The sequence below is a fragment of the Fusarium solani genome, assembly GCF_023522795.1.
Source record: "Fusarium solani strain SB1 chromosome Unknown bctg00000012, whole genome shotgun sequence".
Taxonomy (NCBI): domain Eukaryota; kingdom Fungi; phylum Ascomycota; class Sordariomycetes; order Hypocreales; family Nectriaceae; genus Fusarium; species Fusarium solani.
In genome coordinates, this window is record NW_027072146.1 from 2181144 (window position 1) to 2196221 (window position 15078).

Here is a 15078-nt window from a genome sequence, read left to right on the forward strand (position 1 = left end):
TGAGACCCCATAAACTTAAACCACGAATCAACCCGTCTTGCTCGGTTCGAATTTCTTCGTCATCATTTTTATCCAAGCTCATAATAACGGCCGTCCTATCAGGCAAGGTGCGTACAAGGATTCCCTCGAGTTTGCTAAGGGAGTCCAACAATGTCTGCAGAATAACGTTGATTAAAAAATTGCATGATTGCTTTGGTGGATATTCAAATACCTGCATGAAGTCCAAGCCACACACTTATTATTGAATTTTGCAGCGTGAGGGGATGCCTGTCGCCTTGCGCCTCAATCTGCGTAAGCGTTGGGCCTCAAGTTGAACATTGCTCCATAGCATTTCAATCCACGCCCAACTTTCCTGGGAGCGAGCTAGACAACAGGTATCAAATGGCCGAGGTTGCAGGACTCGCACTCGGGGCCGTCGGGGTCGCAGGCCTCGTCGGCGCTTTCAAGGACACCATCGATCTCTTCGGTCTCTTGGCCGATTCCCGTGGCCTGGGGCGAGACTACGAGATCTTGGAGATCAAGTTCGACATACAGAAGGCTCTTCTCCTCCAGTGGACTGATCGAGTCGGCCTCTTGCGCCAATACGACTACGACCCATGTCTCGATCAAGTTCACATCCAGGAAGCCATCGGTCAGATCCTAAGCTGCATTCGACTCTTGTTGACGGATGCTTCCGCTTTGAAAAGCAAGTATGGTCTCTCCCAGGAGGACGATCAAGAGCCTGTCTCAGAGATCACCTCCATCCCCTCAATCAGCGCCTGGCGTATGAGAGTGTTCAACGGCCAATACGAAGATTTTAAGAAGCGAATCTCGCAGCAAAACGACAAAAGTTTTCGCACCAGGGCCCGCTGGGCTGTTCGTGACAAGCAAAAGTTTGAGGGCCTTGTCAGGGATCTGGCAGATTTCATCGCGAGCCTCGATAAGCTCACGCCTGTTACTCGTGGACAACCATCCCTCCAGAACATGGCAGATGACGACGTCAAGACTATTCGCGGGTTGCCAGACCTCAAGCTGTTGCTTGAAGCCTCCCGAGACTCACACCAACTCATTTCTGAGTCAGCCCAGCGAAAAATATCTCGCACCTGTGAGGAGATGATACTCAGCCGGCTCTGGTTCAGGAAGATCCATGACAGGAGGGAAGACGTGGCCGATGCGCATCTCGACACTCTCCAGTGGGCTCTCTATCCGCCCAAAGGTGAGGCTCGCTGGGATGATTTATCCCAGTGGCTCCGAAAAGACCCTGAACATGGCATATACTGGATATCTGGCAAGGCTGGGAGCGGCAAGTCGACTCTTATGAAGTATCTTCATTCGCAAGAGCGCACCCGTAGACTTCTCCGAGAGTGGTCTGGCGCAAGCTCATACACGCTGGTCGACTTTTTCTTCTTCAATCTCGGCACCCAGGAGCAAAAGTCTTTTGAGGGGCTATCACGGGCACTCTTGTACCAACTATTAGCGCCCAATCCGTCTCTCATCCACCAAGCGCTTCCGGATATGGTCAAAGAACTCAAAGAAACCGACAATAACCCGAGTTTGCCATCACTGTCAGAGATTCGGTATGCTTTCCGGGTCCTCACCCGTGAACCTACCATGCACAAGTCTTGCATATTCGTAGACGGGCTTGATGAGTTTGAAGGCAACATTCGGGAAAGCATTTCACTGATCCAAGAGCTCGGTCGCTCCCCTCACATCAAAGTCCTTGTCTCGAGCCGGCCTATCCCGGCTTGTGTGGCTGCATACGAGAACCTTCCCAAGCTGCACCTGCAAGACCTCACGCGGAAGGACATCAGGGCGTATGTGGAGGATGTTATTGGCGGCCACCAGTACATAAAGCGGCTTCTCAAGCGATCTCGTGAGGGAGCAAAGGGTATGATGGAAGACCTGGTCAACAAGTCATCTGGCGTGTTTCTCTGGGTCGTTCTGGCATGTCGATCGCTTCTATCTGGATTCGAAGATTGTGATCGGTTACCAGAACTTCGGAGGAGGGTAGACGAGCTGCCACCGGAACTCGAGGATCTCTTTGATCTCATGCTCGCCAAGATCAATCAACGATATAAACACCAGGGGGCTTACTTGCTGCGTCTGTGCTACGAAAGCCAAGGAGCCTCGAGAAACCCGGATTGCCCGGCCCTCGCATACATGAACACACTCGCCCTTGCACTTATTGACGACTCGGAAATTTCTGCAAGTGGCATCGTGGATCTCTCTATGCAGGACAAGATAGATCTCTGCGCCATACTTGAAGGGCGGCTACGCAGTCGATGTGGTGGGCTTCTGGAGACTCAGTCAAATTGGAACCATGTCGATCCTGACAACCCAGGGGCTTCAATTGAGGATGGTTTACTCGTGGGTGGAAACGTCGTATTCATGCATCGCACCGTCTTTGAGTATTTGAGTGATGAGCGGGTATGGGAGCGCGATTGCTTGAAGGTGGACTCTCCTGGACGGACCGTGGCTACAGACCTATCGACGAGAGACCTTTATCTTATGATTCTTTACGTTTTTCAACTGAAACGGGAAGAAAGCATAATTGCTGATATAATTCAGGAAATGCTGTCTGAATTTCTCCGCAGTGGCCTCTTCTGGGTTCAGATGGGCGACACCGGGTCGCAAATGTCCTTCTTTGGGCAGTTACCCCACTTCCTGAGCGAGCTCAACGCTTGCAGAGATAAACTCCAAGATGAGGATCTCTCATTTCTGGCTCAAGCTTGCCCTCCGGTGCCGGATACCACAACGAGGAATTATCTGCACTCGGCTCTCCTCCTAGCTGCTGACGTCGGTGCCCGAGAATACATGATAAGGAACCCCGAGTTTTTGACGCTCAACGGTTCCAAAATGCCTGCATGCGGCTGTCCCCCGTTATTGTCGCTCGAATTCAAGTCACTATTCCGCCTAGCTACAAGAAGCCGCCCTTCACCCGAAGGCGTCTCACTGCTTTTGAGGTCCGGGGCCAATCCTCGGCTTGGAGACAGCGTATTCACGCCCTGGCTGCTCTGGCTGCAGGACCCGTCGGGACTCACACGTGAAGTTTGGACGGACGATGAATTGATCCAAGTCATGGACGTGGCTGAGACCATGGTCAGGTACGACGCGGGGGGATCAAGGAGTTGCGAAGGTGGTTGAATGAGGATAACAGTCAGGATTGGCCTCTCCGCGTGAAACAGAGGGGAGACGAATTGCTTCAATTTCTCACAGAGCACGAGAGAAGGGGCTCGTATCTTACGAAGGACCATGTTCTGCATGGTGGCAGGTAGCGGAAACCAAACATAGTTGGTCCTTTACAACATAGCATAATATATCTTTTTATTCTAGTCTAACATAGTACTTCACCGAGAGTATCTATGAAGATTCAACACACCAAAGAACATAGATTGATTCAGATTAAGAGCTGTTCATGGAGAAACCCTATCGCCCCATAGGAACGACAGAAAGCACCATATCTCAAATCCAGAGCGGAGCACCTTTAAAATCCTCCAAGAACCTCCACTGGCCAGTATCCTTCCATCTCTTCTCCTTCTACTCATTGGTCTTCTTTGGGGAAAAGTCAATCACGTCCAAGAGGCCTCTATCATGCTCGATTATGACAAACACATCCTCGCTGGCGTCAAAACCGATCATCTTTTCGATTTTAGCCTCGGCTTGAGGAACATCGCGGCCGGTAGTGGACGCCAGTCGGCCGAAGTACGGTTCAGTGTTGCTATGACCAGGGCGGATCGCCTCGAGAAGAGCACTTTGACATATGGTCCCCTCGGCGTGAGGTGGGATGGACAACGGCGAAGGTGAGAGTTGTTTTAGTAGCGGGGGATACTAGTTTGAACGCCCCAGGTACTAAGTAGTATCTCATACTTGACATTTGCATGAATACTCGCAGGCCTACATGTAGTGTATACTCTGGGCCAGACGAACGAGGATTCTGCTTGCGTTCAGCCGGGGGTGGGGAAACCCCTGATCGCTAGCTCGAGTCCCATGGGGCGACTTTCGGGCACAAAAGAACCGATTTGTCGTGTCAAAATACGACTATTTGGCCAAAGGCTAAGCCGGTCCTGTCCAAAACTGTCTTGGCTGGGAGTATGGTAGCCAATGGAGGAGCAAGCACAGACATGCTGCCCATGTAGAAGTTGTCCCGAGTCCGCGTCACGGAAACATGGCGTACCAGGTCCATGGTCTAGGAACCTGTGGCGGGTAGATGAGGTTTCTTGCGCTCCAATGCCAGTATCCCTAGTGCAGCGCCATTGCGGCTAATGTGAGATGCGATTCAGTCGGATGCCATGGAAATGCTAACGCCAAGCTCAATGAATAATTTACCCTAGTTACCACCAAGTAGCGAACAGAAACACAAGCACAAGAGCAACAGGCCTTCACTATATGAAACCAAGGCTCGGGTGCTTTACAGGCTCTCTAGTATGCTCAATCTCCGCAGACCCTCCGCATCCATGGATGCCATTGCGGTTCTTGGATACTTACATCCGTAGTTAGAGGGCGTCACCTGCCCCTGGTGTCAGTCCACAACTGAGTGCCCCGGCCAGCCACAACGAATCAGAACCTTAATTGGTCCTGGAGTTATCGGAGCTAGTGACACAGTTTCTAAGTCATACTGAGATTGGCCAAGCATGAGTTAGCTGGCGATGCGCTCTCTTTCTTTCACCAGGGCGGGGCAGACTAAGACTCGTTCGTTGGGTAAGATCACTGTGCATTAGAATGAAGACTGTGCGATCCCAAATAATGACTACATCAATAAATGTATGTCAAGCCGAATATCCTCTCATCCAAAAAGTTTTGCTAATCTACATTTGTTCTTAAGAGTTGTTCTCTTGGCTCTCGGCTCATGAATACGCTCAGCTCACCAAGAAGGGCGTTGACGGCTTAGCAGGGACGGCATTCAATAGCACACGCTCTCAGGTAGGCCCAAAAGTTCATATAACTCTATAAGAGTATGTTTAATACTTCCCAGACTCAATGTGAACCCATTGCCTCGCATTTCTTATTCTCGCAATCCTCGGTTTTGACTTTAGGGTAAATCCTCAGCTAACGGTCCGTATATTTTATGGTACGTACCGGCCTAATCAGAGGCTAACGTTTGCCTGGGACTAACGTCAGTTACCGTCAGAAAACGGTACTAAAGCGCTATCATTGGTCAATCTCATTTAGCTCCCGCCAGGTGGCGCTCAAAGTGGAGCCTGGACGCTCTTTTTGGACCCACTCATTGAATACGCGTATCTCCGGAGGCCTTGCTCCTCCATTGCGGCGAGAGAGGTCCAGCACTGCAGGTGAGTCTTGAGCCAGTATTGGAAATATGCCCAAATTAGATAAAGACAGAGAAAGCCTATGGGAGGCTGAATCATGCAAAAATCCCTCTGAAAAAGGCCTAGAAATGGATCAGTCGCTGCAGCAAAGCCCTCCTCCTTGAGACATGTGCCCTCTACTCCTCAACCATAATTTTGATAGGACACTGCTCAATGACTCCAGGCCGTGAGATTGAATGGAATGCACTCTTGTTATTTCATCTGTTTGTATAGCACAAGTGCATTTATATGCAGCCGATCATTTCTCAATTGTGCATGATTCCACCACCAGCTGCCCTCCCAAAGCTTTCGTTGCAAAATTAAACACTCCAAACCGGTAGCCAATCCAGCCATCACCCGCATTGACGAGCGTAAAAACAGGACCAAAGCGCTCAAAGGTGGAGCCGTCGACACTGTACTCGAATGTCGCTTCTCTGGGCTCCTTCTCATATCCGTCAGCGCATGCAGCTGCGACGTTGACGTGGATTCGCAACCACAGTCGTTGCTGCGTCAATGGTGCCTCTGCCTTGACAGAACCCTTTGAGGTAACGCCCCAGTCCCCTGCGACTGGTCGGCCGTCCAGCCAGTTGGCCAAGTTTCCGACAGGCCCAAGTGTCAGGTCGTCAACGTACACCAACTTGGCGTTGCCGCCGTCCTTGTGAATGCCGATGTAAGCACTGTGGTCGCGGAAGATTGACGCACCAGCTCTATCTCCATCCTTGAGCTTGGCCCAGTTCACACAAAAGGTAGCCGTACTGCTTGGTCCCAGGGTCCGATGGGTGAGTGTGTTGGGCGCCAGATAGAGGCAGTCGGTCACTGCGGCAGTTTCGAGGACTAGCTGATTGCCTTGGATGCTCCACTTGGAATTGTCAGGGCTTTGATTCCATTCCCAGCAATGCTCCAGCCCGTCGTCGTTGAAGGAGTGCTCTCTCCAGCATGTCTTGGGCTTATCGGCGCGGCAGTTCTCGACAGCAGGAGGGTATTCAACCCGCCATTGACCACAGTCGTCAGGATAATCGGCCACAATACTTGGCCAACCCTCACTGTCGAACTCGACAGGTGCCAAAACGGGGATGCGGCCAGCGGGGAAAGCATCGATAAATGCCATGTAGTACCACTTGCCGTCTGCCGTCTCTACCAAACCTCCTTGGTGTGGTGGTCCGGCGCCTGGAACTGGGGCGCGAATGCTGCCTATGACGTTGCGGCACTCGTATGGCCCGAGGGGTCCATTGTCGGACTTGAGCACGTATTGTCCAGCCCAAGGCTTTGTCAGCCAGATGTAGTACTTGCCCTTGATGTTGTACATTCGAGCGCCTTCGAGAAAATGCTCTGACTCGTGTACTGGCTGGAATCATGCGAGTCAACGTCTATTTCTTCAGAACACGCAAGTTTAGCACTTACTTGAGTCGAAACTTGCTTGAGCCCGTCAGCGGACAGCTTGGTAACGTGAATCGTCTTTGTTCCGTAGGCCATGTAAAAAGAGTCATCTTCATCAATAAGCACACCGCAGTCATAGTAGTAGTGCTCAATGGGAGGATGCGCGGTCCATGGGCCCTCGGGGTTCTTGGCCGTGTAGATGAAGGTCTCATTGGTTCCCTGAATGGCGCCGTACCAGTAAAACAAGCCGTTACTCTTTCTGTATTTGAGAGTCGACGCCCAGACACCCTTGATGTAGCCGAGAGCATTCTTGCCATCGAGGCGGAACTTAGGGCTAAACGCAGCCAGGTCTGGGACCGAGTGGCCAATGTACTCCCAGTCTACAAGATTGTATGAACGTAGAAGTGGTGCACCAGGCGAAAAGTGAAAAGACGACGCGCTCATGTAGTAGACGTCGTCAACGCGGATGACTTCCATATCTGGCAAGTCTTCCCAGAGAATGGGGTTGACAAAAGGGGGGGACATCTCATTGGCCATGATTGGAGAAGAAATTGTGCGCAAGGGGTCTGGACTGGGGCTGAATGGGTAAAACTGTGAGTGAAGAATCTCGACCTCTGGATAACGAACGGCGTGACGGGTTTTGTGCCTGCATCGAACCAAGTGCTGAGCGTACGCCTCCACCAAATGACTACCACCATTTAGGCTAATGTCGATTTTCCGTATTGAATACGTTTAATTCGGTCGACACCAACCCCGAACCCCCATGGGGTCATGACGCAGATCCACGTACTACCCCATCTTTCCACTCCACCCGAACAAGCTCGCCACTGTCAAAGCACACGACTCTAACGTGATGGAGTCATGTGGAGGGTGTTGTTGGGACTTAGGCTCGAGCTAGAAGTCGGTTGATGGCATGGATACCATGCTCCCGTTATGAAGTGTTAGTAAATGGTTCGGGGTATCAGAGAACGAGACTGGATCTCGTTACCTTGGATATAAACATGTTAGAGGCGCTAGAAAGACTTCAAAATGCACAGCTGCTCTTCTATAAAGCATCTGGCTGCCTCTTGGCCCAGTATTTCCCTATTGTCTCATCAGAGGTTCCAGTTTCATCAACTGACCATTTCGACAACGGTACTGAGCAAGCGCATCTCCCTCAGTTCAAGATGGCACCCAAGCTTGCTTCTGCATCTGAAAATGTGGGAGGAACGACCCATTATACCGACTTGAGCAGTGTTCTGCCGCAACGAACACAGCCATGGTGGAAGACACCACACCTGGTCAAGCTCAACCTTTTGCTTTCGGTGCCAATGATGACGGGATACCTAATTGGATTCGACTCAAGCATGATGAATGGGCTTCAATCTGTTCCAGTTTGGATCTCTGGTGAGTTCAAATCGTGGTGTATCGCCGATGAAGCTGACATTCGCAGACTTTGACAACCCTACCGGGGCTCGCCTCGGTGTCCTCAACACCATGCAGATCATTGGCGCCGTTGTATGCTTGCCAATCGTTCCATACGTCGCTGATCGCTTTGGCCGCCGGCTTCCTGTGTTTGTCGGCTCGTTGCTTGCCATTTTGGGGACAGCTCTACAGACAGCCGCCACCAACCTCGACCTTTTCCTGGCCGGCCGCTTTTTCGTGGGCTTTGGCACTGGAATGGTGGGAGTTGCCGCCAACCCGCTCATGGCAGAGCTGTCTTATCCTACGCATCGACCCTTCATCACTTCGTTTGCTTCTACGACCTGGGCATGTCACATCCCCCTTCAAGAGTGAATGGCACTAATAGCCATCTCTAGTTCCTTGGAGCAATTGTTGCAGCTTGGAGTACTTACGGCACTTTCAAAATGAACAACAGCTGGAGCTGGAAGATTCCCTCTCTGCTGCAGTGCATTCCTTCGCTGTACCAAGGCTGCTTCATCTACTTGGTGCCTGAATCGCCCCGATGGCTAGTGAGCCACGGCAAGCTGGAAGAGGCGAGAAAGGTTCTAAACCGCTACCATGCTGGTGAGAATACAGATGCGGACGTTTCGCCACTTGTGCGATATGAAATGGCCGAGATTGAAGCGGCTATTGAGCTTGAGAAGCTTCAGAACACAAAGTCATACCTCGACTTTTTCTCGACCAGTAAGTGCCAGAGTTTACTTTATGCAACTCGCATGCTAACACAAGCATCAGAGGGAAACCGCTGGCGTCTCGCCATTGCCATCATTCTGGGTCTCTCTGCTCAGTGGTCCGGTAACGGTCTCGTCTCCTTCTACCTGGTCATCGTCCTTAGAAGCATCGGCATTGAGGATCCCGAGCGCCAGAACTTAATCAATGGCGGTCTCACCATCTTCTGCTATGGTATCGCTATCATAGGCGCTACAGGCATCCTACGCTTTGGACGCAGGACTATTCTGCTGGCAGGCTTCGCTGGCATGGCATCTGCCTACCTAATCTGGACTGTTCTCTCATCCATCAACCAGCAGCGCAACTTTGAGGACGGCAGCCTAGGCATCGGCGTTGTCGCCATGATTTTCGTCTTCCAGCTCTTCTACAACCTAAGTATCGGCCCGGTCCTCCCCACATATATCCTCGAGATCATGCCTTACACGCTCCGTGCCAAGGGCTATACCATTGAACAGATCTTCACCTATGGAGCTGGTCTCTTCAACGGCTTTGCCAACCCTGTTGCCATGGAAGCTCTCGAGTGGAAGTACTACATTGTTTGGATCGTTATGCTCTGCGTCTGGCTGGTTCTTGTTTATTTCTTGTTCCCCGAGACTGCTGGTCGAACTCTTGAGGAAGTCAGTCAGATCTTCGATGGAGATCATGTCAACGTCACCGCTACTGCTCATATGAACGCCAAATCAGGCCCGACCGAGGATGTCATCGAGACTGTTTAATAATGTCGGCTATCTCGACTTGTGGACTGTGACTGAATTCGTGTGATGGCTGAAGGATGCTGAGCGTCTTCGGGGTTAGCACTTAGGGGGGATAAGCTGGGATGTAGTTCAATTCTATAGAGTTTTTTGGCACTTGTATTCCCATATGTATGTGAAGGTAGACAGATAAGATGATCATTAGAGAACTTTATTTCGGCGACTTGGATCCATACTCGACGCTACATGGCATTGTGTTTTATTGGGCAATGATAATCAAGACCGTATCAGCTCAGTTGGAGCGCCAAGTACATGTCTGCTCCAAATGTGAGGCTCATCATGGTGTGGAGGACCTGGCCTCGGCTTGAATTGCACCGAGTTTAGTGGGTCCATGATCCAACAAGTCGTGAATACGATTAATCGTATCAAAATGCGAGGGTGGACTGTGCCTGGGACGACTCCTCGCGACCGCTTGTGCTTGGCAAAGTCAGCAGGCATGGTTCCCATCATCCCATTCTCGGACGCTTTGTAAGCTTCTTTGATGACAGAGATTTTTAAATTTTCTGTGAATCGAGCGGAAGAACCTCGTGCTAGCTCAAAGAATGCAGTCTTTATGAGCATTATGACCTCGAACAACCCTTCTCCTATATACAAAGATGAATGAAAACATTTTACTAAAAGTCTCAAGATGCAAAGGTCTTGTGGTCAAGCTGAACCACGGACTTTGCCACAAGCTCTGCGGACGATCTGCCGACGCTGAATTCGTACTCCCCAGCCTCAACAACCCATCCAGGAGTGTCTTCATTCCAGAAGGCAAAGTCGCGCACCTGAACAAGAATTCCGACCATAGTAGACGATCCTGGCTCCAATGTCACCTTCTTTAGGCCAACAAGAACCTTTATAGGGTCGCTGGGAGACGGGTTCTTGCTGCCAACATAAATCTGCACCGCCGTCGCACCCTTGACAGCCCCGGTGTTTCGTACCCTGAGCTGAACTAAAAAGGCGTCTTCCAATTCCTTGCTCACAGTAAACCCCTCAAAGCCAAAGGTCGTGTAAGATAAGCCAAAGCCAAACGGAAAATTGACTGCATCAGCTGGCAGCCGATCAAAGTGTCGATATCCCACAAACACGCCCTCCTCGTACCTGACCTCCAGGCCGTGGGTGCTGTGCTTTTCTCCGGGAAAGTTGCCGTACGCAGGGCAGTCATGAAGTCTCTTTGGGAACGTACACGTCAGATGGCCTTCGGGGTTTTGCACACCTGTCAGCACGTCGACGATGGAGTTTCCGGCTTCTTGACCCGGGAACCACGTCTGAACGAGGCCTTGGACTTGGTGCAGCCAGGGAAAAGCCACTGCGACGCCGGTGCTGTTCACAACGATTGTGTTCGAGCATACAGCTGCGATAGCGGAGACAAGGCGGTCTTGGCTGCCATCCTTTGGCAGATGGAAGCTTGCTTGGTCTTGGCCCTCTGTCTCCCATGCCGGGTCGTTTCCGGTGAAGATGATGGAGTAGTCGCTTGATTTGGCAAGGTCGACAGCTTCGGACAAGATATCGGCATCATGCTCCGTTGAGGACATGTAGCCTAAGCGCACTCCTACCTGACCTTCCAGAAAGCCAAGGTCCTTGTCTCCATCAGGGACAGGCGGTGAAGCATGAACTCGGATTGTGTACTCCTTGCCCGCTTCCATGGGGACGCAGACTTTAGGGACAGGGACCCCTCCAAACAGGAAGCCCATTGCGTCTGGACAGTTGGCCTTTTGCTCCAGTATAAGCCCGTCGTTGATAAACAATTGAGATGGGCCCAGGCTAGATAGAGTGAGGTAGTAGCTGGTGGACTCGGGCGGGTGGAATATGCCGATGAGATCTATCTCGACGTTGTGGAGAATGTGTCCATCCAAGAGCGACATCTCAGACTTGTCATAGCCGTGAATTGCCTTGGTGGGTGTCGAGTTGCCAGGTTCATAGATGTTGTAAGTGAAGCCCGGGTTCCCCTCAAGATCGAGAATTTGGTCGACGAGAAGTGGCAGTTGACGGAACGTATGTGCACCTAGCTATGTCAAAACAAGTACTGAGACCTGGCCGCGATTTAATACCTTTCGAATAAACAAACTCCACGTCCTGGCCCTTAAAGGCCTCGTGGAAGGCGTCCCACGGAGTGACCCTATAATGCGGCTTGACTGACGCGCTCCCGCCGCCGTGAGCCAGGCACTCCTTCGCGTAGCCAAGGAGAGCGATCCTCTTGCCCTGCACCTTTTCTTTAGTCAAGGGCAAGCAGTCATTTTCGTTCTTGAGAAGCACGATGCCTTTGGCTCCGGCTTCACGGATAAGAGCTGAGTGTTGGGGGTTGACGATGGCGCGTTCCTCTGGATCACTCCAGATCGGGTTTTCGAAGGCATTCAGTCGCTGAAGGAAGGTAAGCACATTGCGAGCTCTGTCGGTAATTGTTTCTGCTGTCAGTTTGCCCTGCTTAACAGCTTCAATCACCACTTCTGGTTTTCTCCAACGCGCGGGCCCCGGCATCTCAAGATCCACGCCAGCGTTGATGGACTCGGCCGTAGAATTAACGCCGCCCCAGTCACTCATGACCAAGCCATCAGTCCAGCCCCAATCACCGCGGAGAACTTTCTTCAGCAAGTACTCGTTGGAATCGGCGTGGTGGCCGTTGATCTTGTTGTATGCCGTCATGATAGCCCATGGGTTGGCGTTCTTGACGATGAGCTCGAATGGCTTGAGGTATATCTCGCGAAGGGGCCGTTCAGCGACGACGGCGTTGACGTTGAGGCGCTTCGTTTCTTGCTCATTCACGGCAAAGTGCTTGACAGTGGCGGACACACCAGTGGATTGCAGACCAATGACGTTGGCGATGCCCATCTGACCGGTGAGGAAGGGATCCTCGGAGAAGCTCTCAAAGTTGCGACCGCCAAGGGGGTGTCGATGAATGCAAACTGTCGGAGCTAGCAGGCAACGAGCCCCCTTCGTTAGTGTTTCCTCGCCGAGGGCTACGCCAATGCGACGAGCAATATCGACGTCAAATGTCGAGGCCACACTGCAAGCAGCGGGAAAGCAGGCTGCACTCTTGCCATCCTTGATTTTGCTGCCCCGGGCACCGTTTGGACCATCGGTTGTCTGTGGAGAATCAGGCAGGAGGACTTGGATATTCGAGGAGACTTTCAAGTACCTTGACACATGGGATTCCTTTGTCAGGAATTGGTACAGTCAACCATACATCACCACCGGCTAGTAATGAAATCTGGTTCCCGTGTTAGTCCTGAGCTGAAAGGCACCATAACTAGCAAGAGGTCAACCTTTTCTTCAAGAGACAGGTTGGCCAAGGTGGCATCGATATCAACAGATACCATGTTGATGGCTAGTAGTTGCAGGCGAGGTTGAAAGCGAGCTAGAATTGACGGAACACGCGAATTATATATCCTTTAATGAAATAATGTCGACTCATATATACAAACATGAACCATGCCTCTTGCGGCTCGCTCTCCAATCCCCCGAGACCCCGATTTAGCCTGAATTTAGCTTCCCACCTGGACCAGCCCAGCCAATAAACAGGACTCGCCTTTGGAGGACCCACAGTTCGTACTGAATATTCTGAGTCGATATAGCAGAGTATTCTATTAGGTGAAGACTATGATCTTTAATGTATATACATTAGAAAATAACATCTACTTGAGTGCACTAATTATGTTAAGATTTTCCCTTTTGGGTTTGTTAATTATAGAAGTTAAAAATTCGCTTTTTGGCAGTTTTTGTTGACAAGTTCGGGACAAAAATTTCACTGCAATTTTAACCCGCACCGACCGACGCTTGCCAAGCCCGACTCCCATGCCGGTCCTTGGTCGTACATAGCGCGGGAGCCATGCACTTCCTCTTGCAAATACGTATTTATCGTACCGAATCTAAGCGACCTTGAGCGTAGCTTTCGTGACCCCCCTCTCGATTTGTCTCTTGACTCATGGTTTTTCCTCCTCCCTGCCTTGTCAGTATTGCCCATGAAAACCTTCTATCAAACCGTGAGCATTTCAAATATGACTTGAGAATGCATAAGACTACATAAATCGTGGCTATTTTTCGACGAGCACATATATCGTTGATCTTTTATCTTGCAACACCATTTTGTATAATGGGGACGAGACCTGGCTGCAAATGCGAATATCACCTAACCGGAAAACTAAAAGAACGCAATGAATAGGAGAGTGGATTGAAAGTTATGAGACGATCAAACAGACGATCTTATCTTATCAGGTCAATGTTTCATTATCACACGAAACTTGGCGCGGCGATCACTCGCAAAATCCCTGTCCTGCTCCACGGCCCCAGCCCAGCAAGGCGATCTCTTCCAGCAACCCTATAGCAGACTCTCAAAACCCTCAGGCAAAGGCCTTTCTTCAATCCAGGCTTTGATCCCATCAGCAAAAAGTTCTGGAAACTGTAAATCCCATGCGTGAGTGGCGCCCTTGACCACATAAGCACAGCTCTTTTTGCCTTCTTTGTGTCCTTGTCGTTGAAGCTCGAGAGCCAATTCTTTTGTGCCCTCAAGGTTGTCACCTTGATCGCCTCCAGCCACCAGGATCCGCTTATCTTGCGCAGCAACTCTCTTAATAGCATCCTGTTGCCAATCGGCGAGTTCACCATAAGCGTCGTTTACCAAGTTCCAGTCGTTGTTGGCAACAATCTCCTTTGACAACTCTCCATGGCTCTTGAGGCCGGCTTTCCACACCATAAACGCGTAGAGTCCCGTGGAGTGCACAAACGAGAGGCCATAGTGTAGCAAGCTCGGTCGCTTTGCCGCCCAGACCTGCCAAGGCAAAAAGGGTGCCGATCCGGTAACAAAGGCAGAGTTGACAAGGGTTGGATGGCGGTGGATGAGTTCCATGGTGACAAAGCCGCCTAGCGATAGGCCGACGACATGGGCTTTTTCATCGTGTGCATGATTCTTGATGAGATTTGCGACACTGTCCGCAGCCAAGCCAAGTGAGAATGGGCCAATATTTCGTGACTGGGAATGCTTGGGGAGGTCGGGGACTATGACATGATAGTCTTTCAGATGAGGCACGACGTGTTCCCACTCGAGGCTGCAAGAAAAGAGGCCGTGGAGGAGGACGACAGTAATTGGTGAAGACTCATTATACGAACGGAAAAAGAGTTCTTGATTGAGCACTTTATCTTCCGACATGTTTGCTGAGTTTGTCTTTAGAAGTGTTCAAGTCAAATGCCGCGTCAGCTGGGAAATGAAAGGCTGGTGGTCAATGTGTGACGCCTCTTCGGTGTTTGAATTAATCCGGAACAGGCAGCAGCGTGATCCTGTGAGAGTCAGGTGATGATGGAATGTGTAACTATCTAGATTCAGACTTGGAAACAATATGCTTTCAGTGACTGTCTCAAGTTTTTTCAATCAGACTATTAAGAGCCTGGTTGTGCATCGATGGATAAGAAATGGTAACATCTCAAAGACCAGTAGCCGTTTCTCCATAAACAACAACATGCTCCTCCGTAACCATCATGTTGACTAACCTCTGCATCCTTCATGTCAAGACTCTGTCAAT

The 15078-nt window shown here is 50.8% G+C and overlaps 6 protein-coding genes across 6 annotated transcripts; 3 read left to right on the top strand and 3 right to left on the bottom strand.

Moving 5' to 3' along the window:
• Positions 1-381: 381 nt before the first annotated feature.
• MRS44_016749 (uncharacterized protein) lies at positions 382-3783 on the top strand (the record flags this gene model as incomplete). Its single annotated transcript, XM_046276652.2, has 2 exons — positions 382-3083; positions 3420-3783. The coding sequence occupies 2 exons, from the start codon at positions 382-384 to the stop codon at positions 3781-3783; spliced, it is 3066 nt and encodes a 1021-aa protein (XP_046130656.2).
• Positions 3784-5541: 1758 nt separating this feature from the next.
• MRS44_016750 (uncharacterized protein) lies at positions 5542-7196 on the bottom strand (the record flags this gene model as incomplete). The annotated part of the gene is made up of 2 exons (XM_046271064.1): positions 5542-6627; positions 6684-7196. The coding sequence occupies 2 exons, from the start codon at positions 7194-7196 to the stop codon at positions 5542-5544; spliced, it is 1599 nt and encodes a 532-aa protein (XP_046130655.1).
• A 464-nt stretch (positions 7197-7660) lies between these two features.
• MRS44_016751 (uncharacterized protein) lies at positions 7661-8435 on the top strand (the record flags this gene model as incomplete). Its single annotated transcript, XM_065618163.1, has 2 exons — positions 7661-8045; positions 8092-8435. The coding sequence occupies 2 exons, from the start codon at positions 7661-7663 to the stop codon at positions 8433-8435; spliced, it is 729 nt and encodes a 242-aa protein (XP_065474235.1).
• Positions 8436-8506: 71 nt separating this feature from the next.
• On the top strand, positions 8507-9547 carry MRS44_016752 (uncharacterized protein; the record flags this gene model as incomplete). Its single annotated transcript, XM_046278653.2, has 2 exons — positions 8507-8786; positions 8838-9547. 2 exons carry the CDS (start codon positions 8507-8509, stop codon positions 9545-9547), a joined length of 990 nt encoding a protein of 329 aa, XP_046130654.2.
• Positions 9548-10206: 659 nt separating this feature from the next.
• MRS44_016753 (uncharacterized protein) lies at positions 10207-12882 on the bottom strand (the record flags this gene model as incomplete). The annotated part of the gene is made up of 4 exons (XM_046284145.2): positions 10207-11570; positions 11617-12649; positions 12702-12773; positions 12829-12882. 4 exons carry the CDS (start codon positions 12880-12882, stop codon positions 10207-10209), a joined length of 2523 nt encoding a protein of 840 aa, XP_046130653.2.
• Positions 12883-13880: 998 nt separating this feature from the next.
• MRS44_016754 (uncharacterized protein) lies at positions 13881-14708 on the bottom strand (the record flags this gene model as incomplete). The annotated part of the gene is made up of 1 exon (XM_046276651.2): positions 13881-14708. The coding sequence occupies one exon, from the start codon at positions 14706-14708 to the stop codon at positions 13881-13883; it is 828 nt and encodes a 275-aa protein (XP_046130652.2).
• Positions 14709-15078: the final 370 nt, after the last annotated feature.